At 39.0% G+C, this 24,989-nt stretch overlaps 1 protein-coding gene across 1 annotated transcript in view; it reads right to left on the bottom strand.

Annotated features, from left to right (window-relative positions):
- SCFD2 (sec1 family domain containing 2) overlaps positions 1-24,989 on the bottom strand; it is a 185,784-nt gene that overhangs the window by 85,189 nt on the left and 75,606 nt on the right. Inside the window, exon 5 of the mRNA XM_036382488.1 lies at positions 20,016-20,265. Coding sequence (XP_036238381.1) covers positions 20,016-20,265 — 250 coding nt within the window. The remainder of the gene's footprint in view (positions 1-20,015; positions 20,266-24,989) is intronic.

The raw sequence follows: 24,989 nt of genomic DNA, 5'->3' as shown, positions 1-24,989 counted from the left end.
GTCCCAAGGGACCATTGCTAACTGGTTCTCATCTTGCTGTATTTACTGGAGGTACGTGTTAAAAATGCAGTACTTTATAGAATCATAGAATACTTTGGGCTGGAATGGACCTTAAAGATCATCTAGTTCCACCCCTTGCCATGGGCAGGGATACTTCCCATTAGACAAGGTTACTTAAAGTCCCATCCAACCTGGCCTTGAGCACATCCAAGATGGGGTATCCACAACTTCTCTGGGCAACCTGCTCCTTAAAATTTTTCCTAGTATATAATCTAAATCAATCCTCTTCCAGTTTAAACCCATTCCCCCTCATTAAATCACTATATGCCCTCCTAAAAAGTCCCTTGCCAGCCCTCTTATAGTACTAGAAGACTGCTATTGGACCTTTCCAAAGCCTCCTCTTCTCCAGGCTGAACAGCCCTTGTTGTTGAAAGGCAACATGCAATTTGTGTCTAGACCTCTGTTCCACAAAGCAAAAAACAGGACCTTCAGCAGCACAAGATATCTCCCTGAGACAACGCACAGGGGGCCAGGGGAGCTCCTCTCCATGTGACTTCCCGCCAGGAAGAGGAGAGAATGATGTAAGGGAGGTAGATTAGATTAAAATGAATAAAGGAGAGTATATAAAGATATAATCAATGCCCTAGAGAAAAATGCTGTGGGGATGGGGAGGAAAAAGGGAAGTGGGGATTAGCAACCATCCAACAACATAACTGATAGGATGCATTTCTGCTATTATGAGGAGATAAAAGCTGCAGGACAATGATAGTACCAGCTACATGCTGAAGGGCACCAGAGGGACTGACAACTTCTATCTCCAAGAGGAGTGCCTGCTATTTTATTTCACCAACAATTCAACAACCAGGGTAAAGACTGAACAGAAAGAGCAGGAGGATGCCGTGGTGAAAGCTATGGAATTCATGAATTTGGCTGATTAAGTGCTAATCACGTGGAACAGAGTTCATGAAACAAATAGTTGTCTAGGCTGTTCAGCAGGCAGGGTGACAGCAAGAGTCCTCAACCCACCCAGCACCCTCTGGCACTGCAAACTGACTCCCTCAGCCATACTGTACAAGCTGGTAGACAAGCTGCACTGTGATTCAGAGCAGGGAATTAATCCAAGTTAGAACCAACAACCTGTAAAAAAATGCTGCAAACTACTCTAAGTCCCTGCCTTTTTACAGGGTTACAGTTTTTCATTATTTGTCCTTAGACTAATGGCCAGAAAACAATCTCCTTTCTGTTGGATTGTCCTGCATAAGGGAATTTTTTGCAGGTGTTTAAGAAAACTGAGCAAGTATTTTGCATTATTATGTTAATATTTATAATACTTAATAAATAATTATGGTTATTTCATGGTGACCTTTTGCTTTTTCTATGCTGCCTTTTACAAACAATGGTGGTTGCTTGTGGTGTAGCATTTGTGTGGATAAACTGAGCAACCCTATCTGAATAAAACACCACTTGTACTCATAAATAAGAACATAGGCTATGAAGCTTCATGCACAATTTGAGGTATATTAAAAAAAATCTGCCTCTTCCATTCTAAACCACCTTAACACTTGTATTCAAGACTCTATTTAGAAAAAATCTACTGTTTCTTATGAAGTGCAGAAGATGCCAAAATCACAAAAGAAAATGAGCCATTTAGTTACATTTCCCCTTGGCAGAGAGAAAACAGAAGCAAGACACTGCTTGCAAGGAATGTAAATTGATTGTGTGAAGGAAGTTATGAAACGAGCTAGTGGATAAGGCTGTGTTTGGAGGCACATTTTCTGCTTCCACCTATTCCCATGCAAAAATCCAGATAACGATGACTTGTAAGCCAGCAGCACTCCCTTCTCACTTCTGTGCTAATAAGTACCTTCCTCTTTGATAAACAGGGTTTAGGAACAGAGCCAATATTCATGGTTGCACCTCTTCATTTCAATCACCAGCACTTGCCCTGCCCTCCATCCAACCCAGACAAGGTGAGAGAAAGCATGGACTCCAAAACTCAGCTTCTTCTTTAAATAAATCTGAACTTCAGATGCCCTCGGTGATGCATGGTCTGCAAGGGCCAAGGGCCTTGTGGCTTTATGCTCAGTGTCCAGAAACCTGAGCTGAGATCCCCTCTGGGTCCATCTGCAAAATATCAGAGAAGAATTTCTACCTGAGCTGGGACTGCAAGGGAGCACTTTGCTCACAGTGACTGAAAATTGTACTGAAGTGCCTTCAGTGATAATCTTTTCAAAGCAGCTGGTGAATTTGTGTTCAAAGAAGCTACTCCATCAGCTGGGCCATACAGCAACCTGAAGAAATCACATGGACTTGACTCTTAGGGCTGAGGAGCACCAATCTAGGCAGTCCTCACTCCTGGGCCAGTAGTGACAAACATCTTTGGAGATTCTGCCACCATCAAAAAATAACCTCAGGCACTTAATATGAACAATTAACCACTAATAATGCCAAGGCACCTCTGCTACTGAACTGTATAAAGTGTAAGTGAAAGCCTTTGCCCAAAGAGCCCCTCAGCAGCCCTTTCCTCAGCCACTGCTGCACCTTATATACAATATTTGTTACATGCTGGAAAAAATGTACCCAACAGAGGCAGGAGCACGGACCTCAGGCATAAGCCAGCATGATTATTTCCACCCTTCAACAGTAGCTCTGTTCTCACTAACCCAGACACAAACACAGAGACTGATACATCATACAATGTGATATATAAATATTTTCTATCATGTCAAGGGAATAATTTAGCATGGAACAAAACTAGAAAGCAGACAACATTTTAGCATAATGATATCAATGTCTTTCAATTTCCTTTTTGTACTTCGAAAAAAAAGCTATTTAAAAATAAATAAATAAATAATTTATATTAAATAAACTAAAATAAAATTAAATATTTTCATATTATTATCACATTTCAGTAGCTTGTGCTTTTTCTTGCTACAAAGATGAAATTCAGCCTCACACAGAAAAAAAGGTGTACTATCATTAAGGTTTCCAGTAATGTTAATATACCTGCTAAACAAAAGCAAGTAAAAAGGTTTGCATTTTCAGACCCATGATTTAAGGACTTTTTGTCAACTCTCAATTCTGACTGCAATTTTCTATCTAACAATGTTTTCCCCTTCTAGGACTATTCCACCGGTGCCATTCAGTAAGGATCCGAACAGAATTTAGCCTCATTTAGTGCAGAAAATATTCTGCTTCTCTAAGCTTTTTCAGAGAGAATGATGAAGATGCTTGCCTTAAAATCAAGCTCTAAAATCAGGGGTTTTTTGGGTTTTTTTTTTCCCTATTGGCCACTTCTTTATCCTGAATTCATTGGTTGTCTGGGATATTTTTAATTTTAGGGTATCTTTTCTTCCCTTTCTGTTATTCGTAAAGCTATTTTTAAGCCCACAGGATTACTCAGTTATAACGTAATGACATGAAAGGGCCTTTTGATACAGCCTTTTGATTTTTAGTCATTTCATGTTTTCCTCTGAACACTAACAGAATAATGTTGCATACTATCTTGTCCTTCTTTTTTTTCCTTACTGTGAAACAGTACAATACAGTACAATTTGCCTAAATTTCTAATTTTTAGGCTACTGAACTTTCTAATCCAAGTATGTTTTCATGGTTTCTGATATAGGGCTTCTTAATTGCTACCATCATCTTCATCACATCTTTCTAAACTTCATTATACATATAATTGTCCTACCATGATCAAAAGACTTTAAAAATAAAGACCAAAATGCTTTTTTTATTTCATAAATGAGCTAGTGTTTGCTTTGTGATTAAACACTCATGCCCCAAAATCTTACACAGTGTTTTATTGCCCACCCCAACCTCTCATCACTCACACTGCTGTGGGCACAGGGTGGAAATGCCAAGATGTTTTCACCAGGGTTAGTTGAAAGGTAACTCTAATGCAACAAACAGCTCAGCTTTTCTTGTGGGATGTTTATCTCTGTTTTTCTTGAGGGGTTGACTGGAGATAGAATTAGTACTTCAGGCTATCATTGGTTTGTACTACACCAGTTTTTATGCTGTAATCTCTTCTGGTTTGGCGAGCAAACACAACAGTTTATTAAGGGCATGACCCAGAGCATGCTGATGTAAGTGAAGAATTCATATTGACTTCAATGATCTTTGGGCTGATGCCTAAGTAAACTCAAAGACATAAGCCCTATTTAGTTAAAAATAGCAATGCTCTTGAGACTTTCTAATGCTTTTAGGGGTGAGAACCATTCAAATCAAAAGATAAGTTTTCAGCTCAGTGTTAAAGACCCTGTGGACAGCTGCCATCAGTAACTATACATGCTCTTCAATAAACTTTTAATTTGCACAACCTGCAGAGCAGACACTTGACTGCATGACTTGCATGCAAAACCAAGGGGAAATGAGATTTGCCATAGATTTAAACAACAGCACCAAAAGCTTGCACAATTTCACTCAATTGCTTACAAACTCTTCTTCTGGCAATGGTATGCCTTGCAAAGATTGTGAAATTCATCTAATCACTTTATATTAGAAAGTTGTTGCAAGACAAGAAAAAAAAAGAGGAATCCAAATTAAATTCCACTAAAATTAAGAAGAACATGGAGTTCATTCATCTATATTAAGCTAAAAGGAGATAGAAAATCTTATTAAGGGATGTCTTTGGAAAGTCCCAGTCTTAAAAAAAATCCAAGAACATTTTCATATTTGCTGTCCACTGATTTAAATGCTTTTCTCTGTAAAGAAAAATTTATCTGTCATACCAGAGATGCCTGCATCTTATGTGAAACAACAGCATAATTTCTCCACTTCCCAAACTCTTTCACTAGGAAATCTTTTCAAATTAAATGAAAATCTTTCAAAAAATAAAGCAGAAACTCCCACAAATTTTCTGGTGAATCAAATATAGAAATAGATTAACATATAGATCCCAAGCAATAGCAACTTATTTATTGGTGCTATATGCCAATTAAAATCAATTAGTATTATTAGCTCATTTACATTTTTTATTTGTTATTTTTTAGTTCCTATCAGTTACTTATATGCTATGCCTAAATCCTCTTTAAAATGAAAAGGCACATTTTTAATGTTAGGGAGATAAAAATAATTTATTAAGTAATAATTTAGAAAAATAAAAAAGATGCTCTGTTAAAGCTGAGAATATTCTGCAGATGTTTTTATTTTGGCTACATTCTGATATAGTGAGTCTAAGAGAGAGATATTCAGCCAGTGTCTCTAAATGCAGTAGCTCCCAAAGCAGGGTTTTCCTATGAATTTGCCTTACAGCAGAAGCTGGTACCAAAACAGTACCCACCAAGGCATGAGTGTGGAATCTGTCTACCCAAAAAAAAGCTGAGAGTTGGTAATCTGGCAGACAGATTTTCCTCAGGACAACTGAAATGCAGCATTTATCTTTTAAACCCAACAAAGTAGTAGGGATAGAATGAAAATCTAGGCTAACTACACATAGGGAGAATTCGTTCATGGCAATTTCTTGGTCCAATTTCACATTGCTTTTTTTTTCAGCACCTTCTTGCAACAGCTCTCAAGCTATTTTATACAGCAGATACTGGGATCAAATTCAGCCTAGTGTGACCAGTTATCCTCCAGTTTAACCCTTATGAAGTCCTTACAACATAAATGGTGCTCATGGGGTATACGGTCTGTGAGACCGATTTGTTGTTAAAGGTTGATACAGGACAAGGTAGCTTAGAAGGTGCAAGCAACTTTCTCCTCAGAAGTCTGCCCCTAAAAGAAAAGGCAAACAAAAAAAATAGTAACTGAGAGACTTGCATGTTTCAGAAATAGATCAGGCTTACCACTGAAGAAACAGTTATTAATTCAAATAGACCACTGACAAAACCGTCAAAAGACGATGCAGAAACCAAAATCACCACCAGAATAAATCCTGCATGTGCTGTGAAAAAAGCAAATAAACGTAATTTATGCCACTATTTACTATCCATAAAGAAAGCCCTGCATTAAGAAGGGGAAGTTAAAAAAGCAGGGGGGTTGGGGGAGGGAGGGGGGTATTTCTCTGAGATTAACTCTGCGTCAGCTCTGGGGCCTTGAAAGACTGCCAGCTGTCCGGGTGTACATATTTTACCACTGAAGTCTGCTTTTGTTTCAGAGACCCCCAAAATGATGTAATCCCCAGCGGAAGACTGACAAGCTTTGAGATATTCCAAAGCACAGATGACAGACGAAATAGCAAATAATCAGTGCAACTATATGGAACATTATCTTGAGAGAATCCAACAACACAAACCTAATGCACCAGATAACAGCGTTGCTTTGAGCAAACCTGGAGTAGAGCATCACAGAGATTTCTGCAAAGAAGAAATCATTCAAGAAGGACAATTATCTACATGGGTGGAGGGAAGAAAGATGGAGGGGAACATATGCCTTTCATAATTAGAGGCCTGATTATACTGTAGCCGAAAGGGATTTTTTACATTTTAAATTTGATTACATTTCAGAATGAAGCACACTAATTGGTATTTCTGCAGTCTGTTTGAAGAGAACTTCATCTACTTAGGGAGGGGGAAAAAATAACAAAAACCAGTGACCTTCATACCGTCTATGTTTAATATCTAGTTCTTTTGCCTGAAGTATTCATGGTTTCCCTTCAATTGCTGAAGCTATCTCTGGGAATAAGTGCTTTATGACTCATTGCAGTTTATCTCCAGAAAACCAGGAAAGAGATACTAGCAAAATATACTAGAATCAAATAGATATTAAATCCAACAATCACAACTGCTACAAGGAAAAACAAATTAAATCAGTCCATCCACCACTATAAATAAGAGACTGGAAGAAATTATTTGCACAGGCAACTCCCAGGATCGCACCTTAAACTCAGGGCCGTAGAGAGAGTTAATTAAGGAAGGGACATGTGCATTAAAAACTGCAGAAAGCCCCACTCACTAAAAAAATCAAAGGCATGATGCACTTCCAGTTCCTGTCTATCTGCCAGAAGCACTGTGTTGAAGGAGAAGATGGTTAATTGGCATGACAAATAAAAGCAGAAGTAACAAAGAATGTCTCATAAAACTTATAAATGAGCATACATTACCATGTATACATATTCTTCTTTCTCAAATACATGCCAGACAAATGCATATTTCCTGTGTAAGCCAAAGAACTGAGAAGGAACCATCATAAACATAACTTAGGGGCCATGAACTCAACGTAAAATATCCAGACCTTTGGACAAGGACAGTGTTGGTAAAAGGAGATGTACTTCCAATAAAGATAAACTTCCAATACAAGAGAATTGCTGAAGAAAAAGGGTTTTGCAGAATGTAAACAAAAGAAAAAAGCCAAAATGAATAATTATGAACAGAAACAAAGCAACATCCAAACTTTGCAGCCTGACCTTTGTTGATGAAAGCCCCCAGGAACAGACTGGGCACTCACTGTCACCATCCTGCTGTGGATCCTGGCAGAAAAACCATAACCCAGGCAGGGATATCTGCTCTGTAAGTACAAAACCAGCTTGGTGAAGAATGGTTCCCACAGCTCTTCCTTGGAAATGGAGGGGACAGGTACTTCCTAAAGCTGGTTCAAGACACCTAACTAAACAAGATGAGTCACACCCTCAAAAAGCTCTTTCTGTGTGCCATAGAATGGCAGACAGACAAACAGACAGACATGCAAGGTCCCTGTTTCAAACCTGCCTTGAAGTAAGGTGACAGGAACAAACACAATATTCTTCACTTTCATCTCTGGTCAATACAAGTAAATGTTTCGGGGGCCCAGTGTAGGATGGTGTCAACATAGAGAGTTTTAGAGAGCTGTAAAAAAAACCAAACATCTCTTTGTTTAATTTTATTGAATTTTTTTTCTTTTTTAAAAATTAATTTCATAACCAGTTGTGGATGGAACTGTCCTCAGTAGCTTATCCTGGGGAATATGAGTGAGATAGTAAGATTATGACATTTTTACCTGCAGATAACAACTGGTCACTGAAGTCTCCTCACAATAAATGCCTGACCTGAAATTAGGAATAACAAAGACAAAGAAGATACTTCACCTACACGAATGCAGCAAAGGTACAAGACAGCCTGCAGGCGGGAGTCTGGGGAAGCCAATGACAAACTCCAGGAGAAGGTAAACAAAAAGTAAGTGTAACAAGGAGCTAAGGGCTGGATACATGTGGGTGACTGAGAGACAGAGGCAGCTAGCTGGAAATGGGGGCAGATGCAAAAACAAATGGAGAGGGAAGAATATGAGATAAATGGTGGAGGAAAAGAGCTGTGGCATGAAGCCACAGAAGAAGCTGTAAGAATATAGGCAGAAAAGAATATAGGCAGAAAATCGCGAATTGATTTAATTCTTTGTAAGCCTCAGGACTCTGTTGCTGTCAAATACCTGCAAAGCCTAGGTGGTATGTTTACCTGCTGGTTTGGAAGACAAAGAAAACAACCTGCCATTGCATTGATCACTTCACTAGTTCAAGCACTAGACAGCTATAATGGGCAGACAAATTATTTGACCTTGCCAGTCAAATATCATTCTCTACAGTCAAAATGTTGTTTCAGCTTTTAAGAATTTTGTTTGCTTACTTCATAAATTATGTTGCAAGCATCAAAAGAACAACAGTGAGCTTGTGAAGGCAAGTGCTCAAAAGTTAACAAATGCCAGAATTGCAGTTCCTTAGCATGAACAACATTAAGACGCAGAAGCAATCAATTAACCCCTACTACTTCTGCCATTCCTTCTTAGTGCACAGGATTTTCAGGAATGTGGGCAGAGTATGGAGAAGACGACAGAAAGGTGCAAAAGATGAAGAAACTGAAGAATTTGTTTCACTTCCTCTGACTCCCAGGTCTCATCTGCTGTTAGGCAAAGCAATTGGAGGCATGGCTTTTTCCAAATTTTTGTTGGGCTTTTCTCTTTTGCACCTCCAGTCTAATAAAGATAACACAAGGTATCTCCTTTAAGATAACACAAGAGTGCTTCTGCCATTTCTATATATTCTCCAATTGCTCAGCATTTTAAGAGAAGAGAGTCAGAATTCTCTCTGGGATCCTGGCATATCTCTGGGGAGCCTTCTGGTACAGACATGCTGATATTCAGTAAGGCTGGGAAAAGAGATGTCATCTAGGAAGTGCAGCTTGAACTGGCAGCAGCACCTCTCTGTGGCTATAAGCAGTCCCCAAAGACTCTTTTACAACTCATTCTGCCTCTCTCTCTCTGTGTTATTTTTTTAAGGTCTTTCTGGCTACATCAATACACGTGGTGTACACAGATCTGTAGAACAAATATGCACAGACAGCACCAGAAACAAAAGCCTGATGGAGATTTGAATCAACAAGGAACATTCACACATTGTATCCACACATTCCCCACTTTCACACAAAGCCAGGCAAGTCAAATTCCTTATTTGTATTGTTTTTCCCTAGGTAAATTTGTCTAATAGGTTGTGACTGGCTGTTGCCACCTCTCATCAGGCAACTTCTTCCAGAATGTTTATTTTAATGAATAAAGTGGGAAAGTAAGAGAGAATGAGACATTTGGTACTAAACTAGCCTTAGTGATGCATTTGGCTTTTTAAAATTGTGTACTAACACCATTCTGTTATTTACACCAAACTCTCAATTAAGAAATCTTCCTCAATCCAGTTTTACAAACATTACTTTCCTTGCCTGACAAAATGATATCTGTGAAAGGGGAGGGCGAAGGAGGAGAGAAAAATCCTTAGGCTATGATCTGTGAGCTTTCCTGTCTTGACAGACCACAGTCCGAGTGTCTGCAAAAGAGAGCAGAAGGGTCACAGCAAAATGTAACTTGACCTGAACTTTAACCACCAGAGGTGACGTTTACTCAACTATAAAATTTAAAACTAAACAAGAACAAATAGGGAGAAAAGACTGTAAGAGTGCCTTCTCCATGTTGATTTAAAATTAAAGACCATAAAATATCTGCTTCTTAGTTCCTTCTTACTAGAGCTTGAGTACATATGAAGAGATTTGTAAAAAGTACTGAGTTTTTGAATTTCTGTAATACAAGACAATATTTGGACATTATTGAAAATGCAAATGGTGGCAGCACTACAACATTTATAAGGAAGGTATTTAATTTTTATGTGGAAAAAATGTTTCATTAGGCAAGGTTGACATACCAATGAAAATATTTATTCCTGCTTATACTCTTAAGTCAAAATTGATCCATACACAAGACCAAAACAGTTTGATCCAACCCCTTAAACCTCATCTTAGGACTGTTGCAGCCATGAGGAGAAATATATGTTTTCACACCAATTTATACAGAAGCAGAACCTAACACTTAAAATATTGTGTATATGTGAAAGTATGTAAGAAAGTAAATTATCTTGACTAAAATGAGCAGTTGAACAGAGGTCCAGAGCCAAAATCCATGAGTCTCCAAAATCTTGCAATGATCAGATTATGGGTATGCTGAGTGAACTGCATGGACAAGTGATACATGTTTAAACCATAAATCCCTGAGCTATTTATTAAATTCTAGAAATTCTTTTAAATGTGATTTTTCTAATCCTGGTTCTTCTGTTGAGATGGTAAGGTGACCAACGCAGCAAAGGTGTTGCAAGATAAAAGACTGCATGGTTATTGTCCATTATTCAAAAATATTTCTTTGGTTTAACACTGGGGTATAGCAGATCTGTGTAACTCCATTTTATATGTGGGCTTGACTCCTCCTTGAAATACTGGATTTCAACATATTGCATTATCATTAAAATATGTGGAGATTGTTAAGATGACATAGGCTGACTGTCCAAAATTCAAAGAACAGCATTCACCTCTGATAAAATCTCAAGGTTTCAAGAGAATTATCACCACCACTGAGCTGAAAAAAATAATTAGAAATATCTAAAGACTGCAATTATTCCTCCTTGCCTCTGCAGAGGCAATGCTGTCTGTCCTTGTGCCATCAGATCCAGAACACATCATGCATTTAAAACAGATAGAAAATTCACAGGAATTAGAGTAGCATACTTAGAATTTTTTACAAGAAAGCACTCTAATGAACCAAGCGACATTTTGCAATCTACAGCAAATATCCCTAACATTTGTGTCTGTATACAAAAGAAAAACAATCCTAAAACAATCTCAGTAGTTTTCTGTCATATGAGTGATGAGTAGCAAATCTTTCTTTTTGTTTTGACAGTTATTTAATACTTCACAATTTTTGGTTTCCCAGGCAGGGTGTGCTCTGCAAAACAGCAAAAATTTACTGATAATTTTACAACATGACGCCAAAACTTGAAGGTTTGAGAAGGAAATTATTTGTATGAAAAGAAGAAAAAAATTATTTAAACATGCCACATACATACAAAAGTACCTTCTAAAAAGTTGCCCAATTCTGAAGATGCTTCAGTTTTTGTTTTATGCTTAAAGCAAAGATATATTTTATATTAGAATCATCTTCTACATGCCATTGAAATTGCATGCTGAAAAAGAATATAAATCATTAATGAAAATTGTAGGGTATCAGTTTCCCATTGCAGTTGGCTGTCTGCTAAGTTGGCAACGAGACAGTGGCCTGCAGAGCTGCAGGAATATGTCTCATGTTAAAAAAAGAAAAAAAGACTTCGTGTTATAAACACATCAATGAAAATTACTATCCAGTTTGGAACCAACTGAGAGCAGGTGTTGAAGACAAAATAAACAGACAACATATGAAAGGTTAAGAAAAAAAATCCCCAATGGCACTGACCTTCCATTGGGATTGTCTTCTACCAAAGATTTTAATGTACATCATGAAATCCAAACAAAATATACCTGCATGTGTAGAAAGCAGCCAGATTTTCTCATGTTTAGGGCCATATCTTTTTAACAGTGATATTTAAGTTACACCTGAAATTTTAAAACCTATTAAAAAATATGCCTATGCAAATTTAGATATAAATTAATCCAGAAAACTACTGCAATTTGTCTTATAAACAATTGACTAGAAACTCTTCCATGTTTCCCAGCTGAAAAATAGACCAGGAATCCACCCAAGCAAAAGCCTGAAATTGATTTGGCTCAATTGATTTGGCTCACTCATCCTTGAATTGTGATCCACAGATTTTGAACAGAAATGGCAAAACCCTTTAGAAAGGTCACAGCAGAAAGGTACTGTGGTCCCAGAGAGCTCAAGGATCCTAAGGAGAGCTGATAAAATTCAGGATATGTGCATCGGCTAAAGCAGAGCAGGTCATTGCTTCAGTGCATACCCAATTTCTCCTTGTTTTTGCAGAGATCACAAAAATCCCCATAAATCCTTCTGACTGTTGTGTAAATCAGATAAATATCTTGGGACATGTGAAGTGACCTTTTTTTGCTCAATGGTTCTGTTACCATGAAGCAAAGGACTGAAGTGCTGCAGCAGTGGCAGCATCTCAGGATTAATTAAAGTGCAGGCGCTCCCTAAGCACCCCCCTGAGCTGGGCAGACAGCAGCTTTGCTCGTGTCATCCCAGTGCTCCTGGCAGGGTGAACGTCACATCCACCACCATCTGGGACTGCTGGACCACAAGTGCTTTCCCCTGGATCATGTCCAAAACACACTGAGAAACAGAGATACCAGGAGGTCATTTTACACACAGTCAGAGAGGGGTATTTTAGGTGTCTATAAAATCAGCTGGGGCAACAGGAAAAGAAGCTTCCTGAACATCTGACTTTCACTTCTGAATTGGGAAGAAAATGATCTGGATTTTCTCTAGCTGCAGTATTAATGCCTGCATGCTTGCATGATGAAACTACTTAGCTCTAACAACAGAGAATACATTTTGTTGCCTAACCCAAAAGGGAAAACTCATTCCAATTGCATCTTATCTGCATGCCAGCCTGGGAGGACTCTGCAGGACAAAAACCTTCTCCTTGTTGTTGGAGGAGACACAGGGAGCATAGGAGGAAGAAACATTGCCATAATCTGAGTTTTTTTCTATCATTTGATTAGAGCCAGCCTATAAGATTTGCTCCTTGGAAATGCACCCATGGTGAGGCAGCAGCCCTGATGTTTGCACAGCCACAGCACAACAATATTTGCAGCTCCTCTCTCTATCACAGCAGATATGTACAGATAGCTCTACACAGATCATACTCTGTGACATTTCTGGCATTTGTCTTCACTATGGAGCTGCAGAGCTTGCAGGAAACAGAACAGAGATTACTCAAACAATGGAGCCTACAATCATGCACACAGACAGACTAACCCCATGGTGGAAAGAGGTCTTCTTCCCATTTCAAACCAGAGTGCAAAGCTGTCCCACTAAAATTAGGCATGAGTATGACTCTTTACATATTCAAGAATTAGGACTAGAAGAAGCTAATCAGTATTTCTGAGAGAAGCCTATTTGGACCTTCAAAATGTTTAGCTATTTGATGTGTTAAGGTATTCTCTCACCCTCTGTAACCCTTGTGAAATCTTAACATGAACCATTTAGCTTATTGTGCTGGTTTGGACTGAGATACAGGTAATTTTCATCATAGTATTTGGTATGAGTCTGGTTTGGATTTGTGCTGAAAACAGGGTTGATAACAGATGGATATTTTAGTTGCTGATGAGCAGTACTTACATAGAGTTCAAGGCCTTTTCTGCTCCTCACCTCACCCCAGCAGGAGTCTTGGGGTGCACGAGGAACGGGGAGGGGGACACAGCCAGGACAGCTGACCCCAACTGACCAAAGGGATATTTCAGACCATATGGAGTCGTGCTCAGCATATAGAGTTGGGGGAAGAAGGAGGAAGGGAGGGCTGAGACATTTGGAAGGATGGCATTTTTCTTCCCAAGACATTGTTACAGATGATGGACCCTGTTTTTCTGGGGATGGCTGCCCATGGGAAGTGGTGAATTAATTCCTTGGTTTGCTTTGCTTGTGCACACAGCTTTTGCTTTGCCTATTAAACTGTCTTTATGTCAACCCACAGGTTTTCTCCCTTTTAGTCTTCTGATTCTCTTCTCCATCCCATGGGAGACGAGTGAGGGGCTGCATGGGGATGGCAGGGGTTAAACCACAGCGCTTAAAAAGCTTTGTTTTGGTAGCAAAATAGCAGATGCCTATTTACTAAACCTACTGGCAGCAATTTCCACACACCAAGAATCATGGATCAATTTTTAAACCTCTACCCAGACATGCAGGGACGCCCCAGAAGGATCTAGCATTGCTTACACATGGCTCTTGGTTTTTTGTGCAGATAATGCAAATGCAGAACTCCTGAAGTCTGAATGTGCAAAAGGGAAGGTCTTGAGAAAGCTTGCAGACAGCACAGCTCATTAAGACTTCTCTAAACATTAAAAACAAAGAACTTTTAATTTTTTGAATTATGTAATCTTTGCAAATTCAGAAAAGACAATATTATTTTTTTTTCTGTATTTCCCTAAATGACAGCAAGCAACAACTTGGTTGCAGATGTTTTAGTTTTATTTTGGATAAATACAGCCAGTTATAGTTCCCAGCTTAAATACCTACACTACACAGAAACACCAGATTAACCCTTTCTCTAATCTGTCTACTTGTTGCCATAATTAGTTTCATTTTTTTTTAAATCACAACTATTTTTTCCCATCAATTCTACTGCAAAATCACGGATTACTTGGAAATAAGATAGGATGCAAGGAAGGGGGTGGGCTAGCTTCCCAATGGACTAGTGCAAACTTTATTAACTTTACAGAAAATACTTGTTTTCTGTAAAAGCATGGAAACTTTAAAATCACTCAGAATTCACTCTTGGGTTTTATGTTTTAAACAATGGTTTCTTTTTCTGTATGAATAAAAAAATCACTACCAGATACCTGAGCTATGCCTCTACTGTAAAGCTGGAAAACTCTCCCCTCCACAAAACAAGTGGCACATTTAGTCTAAAGGGGATACAGTATAACTTTAGCCATTTTTATTCCTACCCACCCACCCATAATATAGCCAGGTTTGGGAAATTGTTGCTCCAATCCAGCAGTGAAGACCACAACCAAATAAAAGTGTGTATGTCTGTCCTCTGAGAGAACTGGCTGTCCCTGTCTAGGAATGCAAACATTTATTGCAAAACCAGGAGTGACTTTAGGATTAATGACACTTAGGCCACAGTGGCATTAGCATGTAACTTCATTAATATGAAATATCTTCCCCAAAAAATCATGTGCTGAGGACAAGCAGAATCAGTTGAGAAGTGTCTAATCCAATATGGCAGTGCCTACACTCCACAGAATCTCAGAATCACAGAATTACAGACTGATTTCAGTTGGAAGGGACCCTCTAGTTCCAACCCCTCTGCCGTGGGCAAGGAATCCTCCCCTGGCCCATCATCTTTATTCTGTTCTTTCAAATTTAACCCAAATCTATGAGAAAAGAGGGAGAAATAGCATCCAGCCTCTCCTCCCACAGCCAAAGATTCAGATGTATCTCTAGACAAATAAAAGATAAAGAGACATGATTCCCAGTCCCTAGATTTTTACATAGGTCAAAAAGGGTACAGTTCAGACTTCAGAAAGCTTGTATTTCCTTTATGCAATTCTCTAGACATTAAAGAACTCTGCTTTTCCACTTTGGTCTTAACTTAAAGATTTCTCAGTTTGTTTCCCCCCCCCCCCCCCCCCCACATTATATAACACACAGAATTTAGAAAAAGCAAGAGAAAGGTCCAGAAATCCACTTTGTGATTAAAAATTGCAGCAGTTCCTGGCACAAAAGAGGAATTTTATTCCTATTACACCTGTGCTCAAGAGGATGGAACTGATACAGCCCTATCAGGTGGAAGTTACTGCACATGGGCAGCACAGCCAGCTGTCTGTGCTGGGGCTGGGCTGGGAGTCCTCAGAGCACACCATGGAAGGCAGATCTGCTCTACAAAGCTCCCACAGAGACTTGTAGATGAAAAAGAGAATGGCACAGCTGAAAAAATAGACCTTTATTGCTTTGTGGCTCTATTAGCATTACTTTTGCAGACGTTTGCATTTGCACACAGCTCTACACAGACATTTAGAAAACTAGATGAACAGATAAGATGATAAAATAAATATGCTATTTTGCAGCGGGTTTATTTTCAAACAGCTGCCAAAAAGCCCCACCCCTAACGCTCCCAAACCTAGCATTCTGGGAAAAGCATCATTTTCCATTATGCTCTGGTCTATTCTTTTTCCCCTCCAATTTGTAACATTCTGCTGGAATCAGTGATGAAGAACATATGTTTGAGATAAATTACACCCAGGAGAAATCTTGGAACTGTTACATTCAGTTTTATTACCCAAGGCATTAGGATACTCTCGCACTACACTTATTATTTAACAGTTCCATTAAACAAGACACTGCTAATGTACTTTTATATTATTATGCATGCAAAAATTAGTATCATATTTCTTAAAACTCAATGTGTGATTAATGGACTCCATTTTCATTTTACTTAACAGTTCCAGGATATTTTTTAGTGCTTCAATGAAACAAGGTGTTACATAAATGCAGAATGCTATTGTACAAATATTTGAGAAAACATATGTTCAGGCAACAGTAAAGTTGAGTACCCTAACACTCAACAGCCAGGAAATTGGAAGGGCTTGTGCTTCTTACACAATATAAACTTGTGCAAGTGCTGCATCTTTAACGTATTCTGCAGAGGGCTGTAACCTAGTGTGCCCAATGGGACAGACAGGCCCTGTCTCTGACAATTGCTTTCCTTGTACTGCTGCAAATACTAGTCCACTTTCACTAGGTAACACCAAATAGTACAAATATCCCCTATGCACCTGTGGGCAGCCTCTTTTGGGAGAGATTTGCACTAACTCTGTGAAGTAGTCACATAACTAGAGATTTCCTATAGGCATGGAGTCACACAAGCATCATTAAGTTTACATTTAACAAGTATAATAGGAATAAAAGATAACTCATATAAACCTGACTAATACTTTGACTGATAATTTGATCCCAAAAGACAAGTCTTCTAAAGCTTTTAAAAGGTTTTGCTTTGTATTTCTCAAGTGACTCTATGGGAACAACAAATAAAACCAAGAAAAATATGTACTTGTCAAGACTGCACAACTTCCATGCTTTGCAGAAAAGAAAGCAAAAGGCTGAGGCAGCAGTTCAGAGCCACAGCTAAGATATGGAGTTTAATTTAAATTTCAATTTAAATCAACCACAGAGCCTTAGTACAGTGTTGGGCCCAAGCTAAAAACATCAGGCACCAGGTGTATTGGGAAGCAGAGCACAAAGTCCCCTCTGTTCAAAGACATGTAATCACTAATACCTCAAAATGTAATTTAATGACTTTCTGCTTCAAGTTCCAAAATGAGTCACGAAGCTGAGAGCACCAGTCCACTTCATCAACTGCAAACTGAGAGCCATAAAAAGTTACTTGCTGAATATCATAAGAGTCTCCCTTACTTTATTAGTGCTTCTTCCTCATGTGGAGAATAACCGAAGCTATATTGTTCTAGTTCTCTGTGGTGTTCAGTCCATGCAGTGAATGCAGCCATGGCTCATAGAAAATACACTATATAATCATGAAATGAGGACTGTGCTACAATGCACACAGGAGTCAAAGGATGGTTACATGGGAAAATTATTTACTGGCATTTCTCAACTTTGAAGTGCTTGGATTTGCAGCCTACCTATTATTACTTCTGTGTGCCTTTTTTTACAGGCAACAGTAAATTTTGCTATCTCTTGCTACAACTCAGGCTGTCCAATCATGGATTGCCAGCAGGGTTTGAAACTTCATCATGGAGGTAAGGAATGAGCCAGCAGGCAGTGTCTCTCAAAATCACAAAAAAACTGGCATAGTTTTCTCTCCTGATCCATCCCATTTAATATTCTTCCTATTACTTACCTTGATGGACAGGTGAAAATAAAATACCATGAGCATTTTACTTTGTTCTGATCATGAATCAGTACTTTTAAGCATTATTGAAATTTATTTTAGTCTATAACTTTGGTGGCCCCTTAAGAACAAAAAAGGTTTTCTTGTTTCTGAGTTAAAAGTAAAATGAGGGCAGAATGCTGTAGGTCTGGAACACGATCTGTCCAGACTCGTGGCTGTTGGTAACTTGCAGAGCTGTGTTGACTTTGTGAAAATATGCCAACCTGCATCTGCTAAAAGAATTAGTCTGTAGTTCATAGATGTTCTGCTGGTAGCAGAATATGTCTTGGCACTATATCTATAATTGTACAAAAAGGAGAAACCATCACTGCTTTCTATTCCCTGACCTTCAGCCCTGCTACAAAGACAGTCCTGCTGTGCCTTTGAAGGAAAGTTTGTGGATGGTCCTTCAGTTCTGATTTGCTTTGCCTCTCAAGTAGCAAGGAAGCTACCTAAGGTTCAGAGAGCAGCAGGTTGTAGAACACAAGCCTGGCAAAATAGAGATCAAGGAGGAACAGGTCTAAGCCTGGTCAAGTTTTAAGTCTTCCCAATTCCACTGTACTGCAAATACAGCAAATTGCAAATTCAGCAAATTCCACTAACACTGACAAAGCAAATAGTTGGACAAATAAAGGCTTGAAAAGTACCTATGGAGTATTCCTAGAAATTTCATGTGACACTTCGCTGCCAACATGACATTTATTTCTGGTTATGACAATAGATGCTATTTTTCTTTGCCTTCTCCCATGAATAACTCAAAATAAATAAGATGTAAAACCAAAAAATGCTGAAGAACCAAAAAAGTATCAAGCAATGAGTATACAAGAAGTATGCAATACTGTCACCTACTTGTGCAGATTGCACAGACATGGTTGTACTAAAACACAGATAGAGAAATACAAGGATACAAAGACTCTGGCTTTGTGTTATGCAATTAATTTCATCACCTAATAATGATGGACTTGGTCTAAAATTATCTGTACTGGGTTTCTTCTCAGCTTCTCTTTAGTATTTGGCTGAAGTTTTAGAGACAAATCTTCACATACTTACATTAAGCACAATGAAGAGAAAATGAAAAAACTGTGATTTAAAACTCTGATTATTGGAGAAAGGGAAAAATACGAAAACAGAGATTTAGAAATTACTACATCCCATTCACTAGAAGACATCACTGAAGTTGTGAGGAAAGCACCATTTGGTGGACAAGATGTGCAGTACATATTGAAAAACAGGAAGGTAAAAGCCTACAAGCCTGGAACACTGTGGGCACTGTGGCCAGGAGTATTAAAATAACACCACAGTGCAAATATGACTGAGTGACCTCATTCCTACCCTAAGTCCTTTAACTATTACAGTATTTTACACTCAAAGCAACAGCAGACCAGTGAGACCACACCTGTATTTTGAATTAGAAGTGTCCATAGGGAATAGTACCAGAATAACCAACAGCAATATTATTCCACTTCCCTTGAGACTCCCCACTTAGGCCCATTCTTGGCAAATGCTTTCAATTGTAAGCTCCTCTCAACATCTTGATTTATGTTCATATGCTCCCCACCTCCAAGATGACCTCGTCTCAATATTACTAAATACTGAGAAAACTGATAGCAGAAAGTGAGATCCCCTCTGCCATGCTAGGCCACCCCTGAGCTCATTCATTTAAAATTAAGTTTTTAGGGTTTTTTTTTCTAAAATGTGATACCAGCAACAAGAGGTTAGGGTTTTCCTATTCTATGAGTGCTCATCTAAAAAAAGGCTTACCATGCTATTTTTAAAGGCTAATGTTCATGTTGTGTCAGCAAAATGCTCAATGTTGGTTTTAGACACATTTCTTCTTTTATGCCAGACAAGCCAGCTCCTCGTATTCACAAAGCAACTGTGGTTCACTGAACATGTTTCCAGGATTAATTCTGACTTCCCAGAGTCAACTTTACACCAATCAGTGAAAGAAATTGTGGAAAAGATTACCTTATGAAAACACACAAACTTAGGAAACCTTTAAGAAAAAGAACAACTTGTAGTGCTTTCATCAGACTCAGCACTCTTCAAGGACAGCCTGTCAGCATTTGGGATATATGAACAGAGGAGATGGAACAAATCTACAGGAAATCCTTGTGCTTACTCATGTACTCTCAGCACCACAGACAAGTCAAGCCATTTTTATACACTTCTCCCAGTTCACACGTTCCCAGACATCCAGTTTCTCACCACAAAAGCAGAATCTTACCTGTAATTTTCTGCAGCAAGGGAGATAGCTCTGGCTCGTCACAAATTGCCTTGACAAGGGCCCTTTTCACCTTTTCTTCAGCTATGTCGAGCTCTTTCCCACATTTGATTTCTCCAACCACTGAATATATGTATATCAGCAAAACAAGGAAGTCCTCACAGGCATAATCATCTTTTGTCCTTTCGTTGTAAGACTTGATCATTGGCAATAACTGGTTTAAAACACTGGGCATTTCTGACTCGCCAATAGTCTGAAAAACAGAAGGAAGGTTGTGTCAGATTGCCTCCATAGTGCTTGTAAGTTAGGACCAGACATACTCCGGTGGCACATCATTCAATATTCACACTCTCAGTAGTCAGCAGATGGTGATGTGATTTATTTGCTGCTCAGACAGTGAGTTTATTAATTGTCTACAGTTTTTTTCTCAGGGATTCATGATAGCAGCCTTTTAGCACTTGGAAAGCCTTAATATTAGATCTTTCTAAGTACCAGTATAATGAGAGGATGAGAGCATCCATCCCTTGGTATGGGTAGAAATGGTACAAAGTACAAAGTCAAACACTTCCTCTAAATTTTAGGCTTTGTCCTCGGGTTTGATTTTGTACATGAGCAGGGGGTTCAAAGCCCAGATTCCATTGACTTGCTGACATCCACATCATGCAACACCAGGGCTGGCATTTAGATCCATTGTGCAGTTCTCTGCCACTCAACGCAGGTCAATGATTAATTGTACCATCAAACTGCCAGCCTACTGCCCACAAACACCTGTGGATGAAACTTCTACATGCTAATTTTCTGCTTTGGCTTAGCTGGGAGCTCAGCAGCAGGATCAGGTGAGAGGTGGGAACGCTGCAAGGCAAACAGGAGGAACACTCTGCTCTTGGATGGGGAGGGAGGTGTGGGAGGAAAGAACAGTCTTTCTCTCCTGGTGGTAGTGATTGCTTAGGTCCATCCAGGAGGTCTCCTGCAACACCAGTACCCCTCCCCTTTTTCTCTGATCACCCAAAAGATCCCCCTGTGGCAACCTGTGGGTCAGTTCATAGTGTACAGTGAAACATCAAATCTCTTGTAATCCAAGGAGTCAAGTTTGCAGGCATTTATTCTTGGTTGTTATAACAGTAACTTCACACAGACTAGCCATAGTAAATAGGCACCACAGCCAATAATTTACCCTTTAAATTGATTCACAGTAAGTAAATAAAAGAGAAATCAAACATACTAGGAAGAGACGCAAGTTTAGACAACAGCAAAACCATGCAATGGCTTTAGGAACACAGACACTGAAAGCTTTATCTGCTGGTGTACTTCATAAAAGACTTCAGGGGGTATGTTTGTATTTTTAGTTGTTCTTTGTCAGTCTCAGAAACACTAACAAGGATCTAATAAACTATCATTTTTATACCTACACTGATCCACCACAGATCGCAATCATTAAGAAAGCATGAATTACTTAAGTTCCAAGAAGCTTTTTTCCAGGCTGTGCTATAAGAAACTACACTTCTGTAGACTTTGGTACCCCACCCTGCTCTTGGCATACAAGTTTTGCCATGGACCCATCTCTCCTGGGACTTCAGTGTGGTCAGATGTTATGTTTCCATTTGAATACATACCTTGGAGAAGAATTTTCTAACTATCCACTACACCTAACAGTAAGTGCAACTGCAGACTTGAGGCAGTAAATTACAAAGCTGCAGTGGTCAAAAGCATGTGGGAGCCAAGAAGGAACATTCTGAAATCCAGAAGGGGTTGGCACCCTCTGTGTTTGGGCAGGGAGTGCTAAATCTCATACACAGTAAGTCCAAGCACTGCTCCACCGAGGAAGCAAATCTATGGTACTTGGCACTGGTCTGGCATGTGCTGGTAGCTGGGCCATCCTCAAAACAAGGCTGTTTGATTCCTGGATTTCAACTGAGCCCTAATTCAGTATTATTAATTCAGTATTATCTCTTCTCTTCTGAAAAAGACACAAATAAATTCTCATCTGGAGTACAGATTCTTTCAGATCCTAAGATGGAAAAAGACAAAGCTTCATGGAATTCAGAGGTATGCATCTATCATAAGGAAGCCATCTGCAATGAACAAAAGCCTAATAAGCCCTAAAAATCTAAGAAATCAAGATAAACCTATGTGTGGAGTTATTCTGGAGGAGATGACAAACTTCAGTCTATATTAACCTGAATTCATTTTTATGAAGAGGCAAGACCTATGCCAGGTATTATTGAACATCTACTATCTACTGGCACATCATCTATGTCCCTCCTCCCCTCCCAGTCCACAAACTCTACTTCACTCCATCTCTAAGTGCATGGCATGCTGCTACAGCACCAAGATGAGTTCTTGAAAAAGCTGTATTTTGCATGCACTGATCAGCCACAGGCATGGGGCACTGAGGATGCCCATGGCTGTATAGAACAGTAGCGTGAGCAGCTCCTGCCTGAGGATCACGGCTCCTGCAAATACACATGTACAGCATCTTTGGCAAACTTTCAAACATACATGACTAAAAAAAATCATGTCTAAACTTTCAGGGTGATTTACTGTAGGACAGGCTAAAACTCAACAACTTCAAGTAACAATTGCCACCTCTTATCTTCAAAGTAAAAATGAAAGAGGAAAAAAAAATTAAAGAGCTGTAATAAACCATTAACTTCAGAATGCACGTAGGGTCTTTCTGGGGAATGAACTTCTCTGGAATGTTTCTCCCCTTATCTCTTGGGAAATGGCACCACAGAGGACTTCAAATGGAACTTCCAAGTTTTAGAGGCTATTTTGTCCAAACAGGCCAGTTGGACTGGACTGTGCATGAAAAAAAAAAAGGGACTCACAACTTCACTGCAGAGCATGGCTCCACGGGGAGTTGGGAAATTTGCCTCAAACAAAATCCACAGGCAGATTGTCATTATCTGGCCACCTCCAGTGATTTAGGGGCTCCCTGCACCACCTAACAATCAATCAATTACCCTGATTGAACAGCCCTAGAACACAAGTTTTAAAAATGTAACTACCCATGACCCAAATTTCCTGCTGGTTATGTTGGCCTCAAGTTAGCCCCATTTGTCTATCATCAAGGGAGCCAATAAAAATAATAAAAACAGGTCAATTCTGAGCTTTCCAAAGACTGTATAAAAACATTAGTGTTGCTTAATGTAGAGCCAGCTAAAAGGGCTCAAGTTCGAACACCTTCTGCTCAGTTGCATTGTTTGGACATTTTAATGCTCTAATCATACATTCTCCAGAATTCAGAGAGACTTTGTGATAGATTTTTGTTGTTTTCCATCTCTTCCCTCCACCCTCTTTAGTTATTTATTTTTAGAACTTAAGCGGTGTAATAATTTGATGTTCCTAAGGATAAACAAACTGATGTCAATTTGCTGATTTTTGCAAAGGGCTTGAATTTTGGCAGATGGGATAATAGTGAAGAAAGTACAAATATATTCTGGGGGGTAGGGGGTGTTTAAACACTGAACGTGACATTGTGCTTCAAAATCTTATTTATAAGATCTACAGGAATTAGGAGGAAGTGTAATAATTCAAGAAAAAATGTTTTGCAATTCTGTGAGAGGCATTATTTTCAGTATTAAAAAAACCTGTAAGAATCTAAAACCATATGTATCATTAAACTTATTTTTCTCAATAGAAAAGAAGAGTGAGTTTGGGAGGAAGAGAAGGTTCAGAGTTTACTTGAATTAACATGTGTCCCTGACAAAACTTAGAAGAGAACTGAGCACTGTAACCCCTGTGCTTCCAGCCCAGTGTCCTCAACTCGTCATTAAAAACATTAAAGCAAAAATCAACTTCAACCAAGTGGAATTTATTTTCTTTAAAATCTGTGAGGAAGGAGGAGATAAATCTTGAGAGACTACCTCAGTATGTTAATATTCTAGTGGCTTTCTGTTCAGGAAGCAAAACATGTTTAATTCCTTCAGAGGTTGCATGAGTTAAAACTTCTTGGAATGGGAACCACACAGCTTTATATAAGTGAATAATTTTTTGGGGGAAAATCAAAACTAAAAACAACCCCAAAACTCAGCTGCAGGTAAAACCAGCAGAAGAATCAGTGGAAACTCACAAGCCCTTGGATAATTTGCTGCCCCAAACTCTGTGACGGGCCTATTTAAAAACAGCTCCTTTTATTGATAACTTAGGTGGGAAAAGAGATGTGGAATAAGCAGCTTTCCAATGTTGCCCTTTCCAATGTTGTCCAATCAATCAATGTTGATTTTTCATGTTTTACCTGGGCTTGACTGTTCGTGGTTTGTGATTTGGCACACTGCATATTAACTTTCCCACTGTCCAGACAGAGGCAAGAACATTCTAACTGCTAAAAGTGACAATGGCACCGAAGGAGAACTTCATGGGTATGTGAAACTGGCTCAGATCCTTTGATGGTAATAGATCTCTGCAGGAATAGTCATTTTAGTAAAAACAACAGGCGCTGCCAAGCTAAGGAGGAGTCCTTGCTGCCTGCAGTGCTCAGCTGCCCATAAATCAAATGCTGCTACTCGCTGTTTTACACTGTTTGGCCATCTGAGATTTGGGGTTGGTTGCACATAATTTCCATATGGGTGGGAAGATGTCTGTACTCCCTGCAAAACAATTATTTCATGTATTTAGTTTTTATTAAATGGCCTACATGTGACTAGTGATTTCACACAATAAATCAGTTAAGTATGATCTTACCATTCAAATTATGATTCACCATATGAAGCTCTTGAAATCATTATAATTATTGACTTAGGCAGGTTTTGAAAAAAGTGTACCTCTGCTTTGTCTTATCTTCACATATTTCTAGGGTATCATTCAGGAATAAGCAACCCAGAAAATAACACAGAAAAAAAGTTCTTCAAAGTACCACACTCTCACCATTAGGAAACACTTCAATCTGTGTATATCAAAATATAGAGCATACAGGTGATTTTAGATAACCAAAGTCCACTAGCTGTGTATTTTCCTTGTCAGGAAGTAAAGTTTTAG

The sequence above is a fragment of the Molothrus ater genome, chromosome 4, assembly GCF_012460135.2.
Source record: "Molothrus ater isolate BHLD 08-10-18 breed brown headed cowbird chromosome 4, BPBGC_Mater_1.1, whole genome shotgun sequence".
NCBI classification, from domain to species: Eukaryota; Metazoa; Chordata; class Aves; order Passeriformes; family Icteridae; genus Molothrus; species Molothrus ater.
Note: the sequence above shows the minus strand (reverse complement) of the source record. Positions and strands in the feature narration are given on the sequence as shown.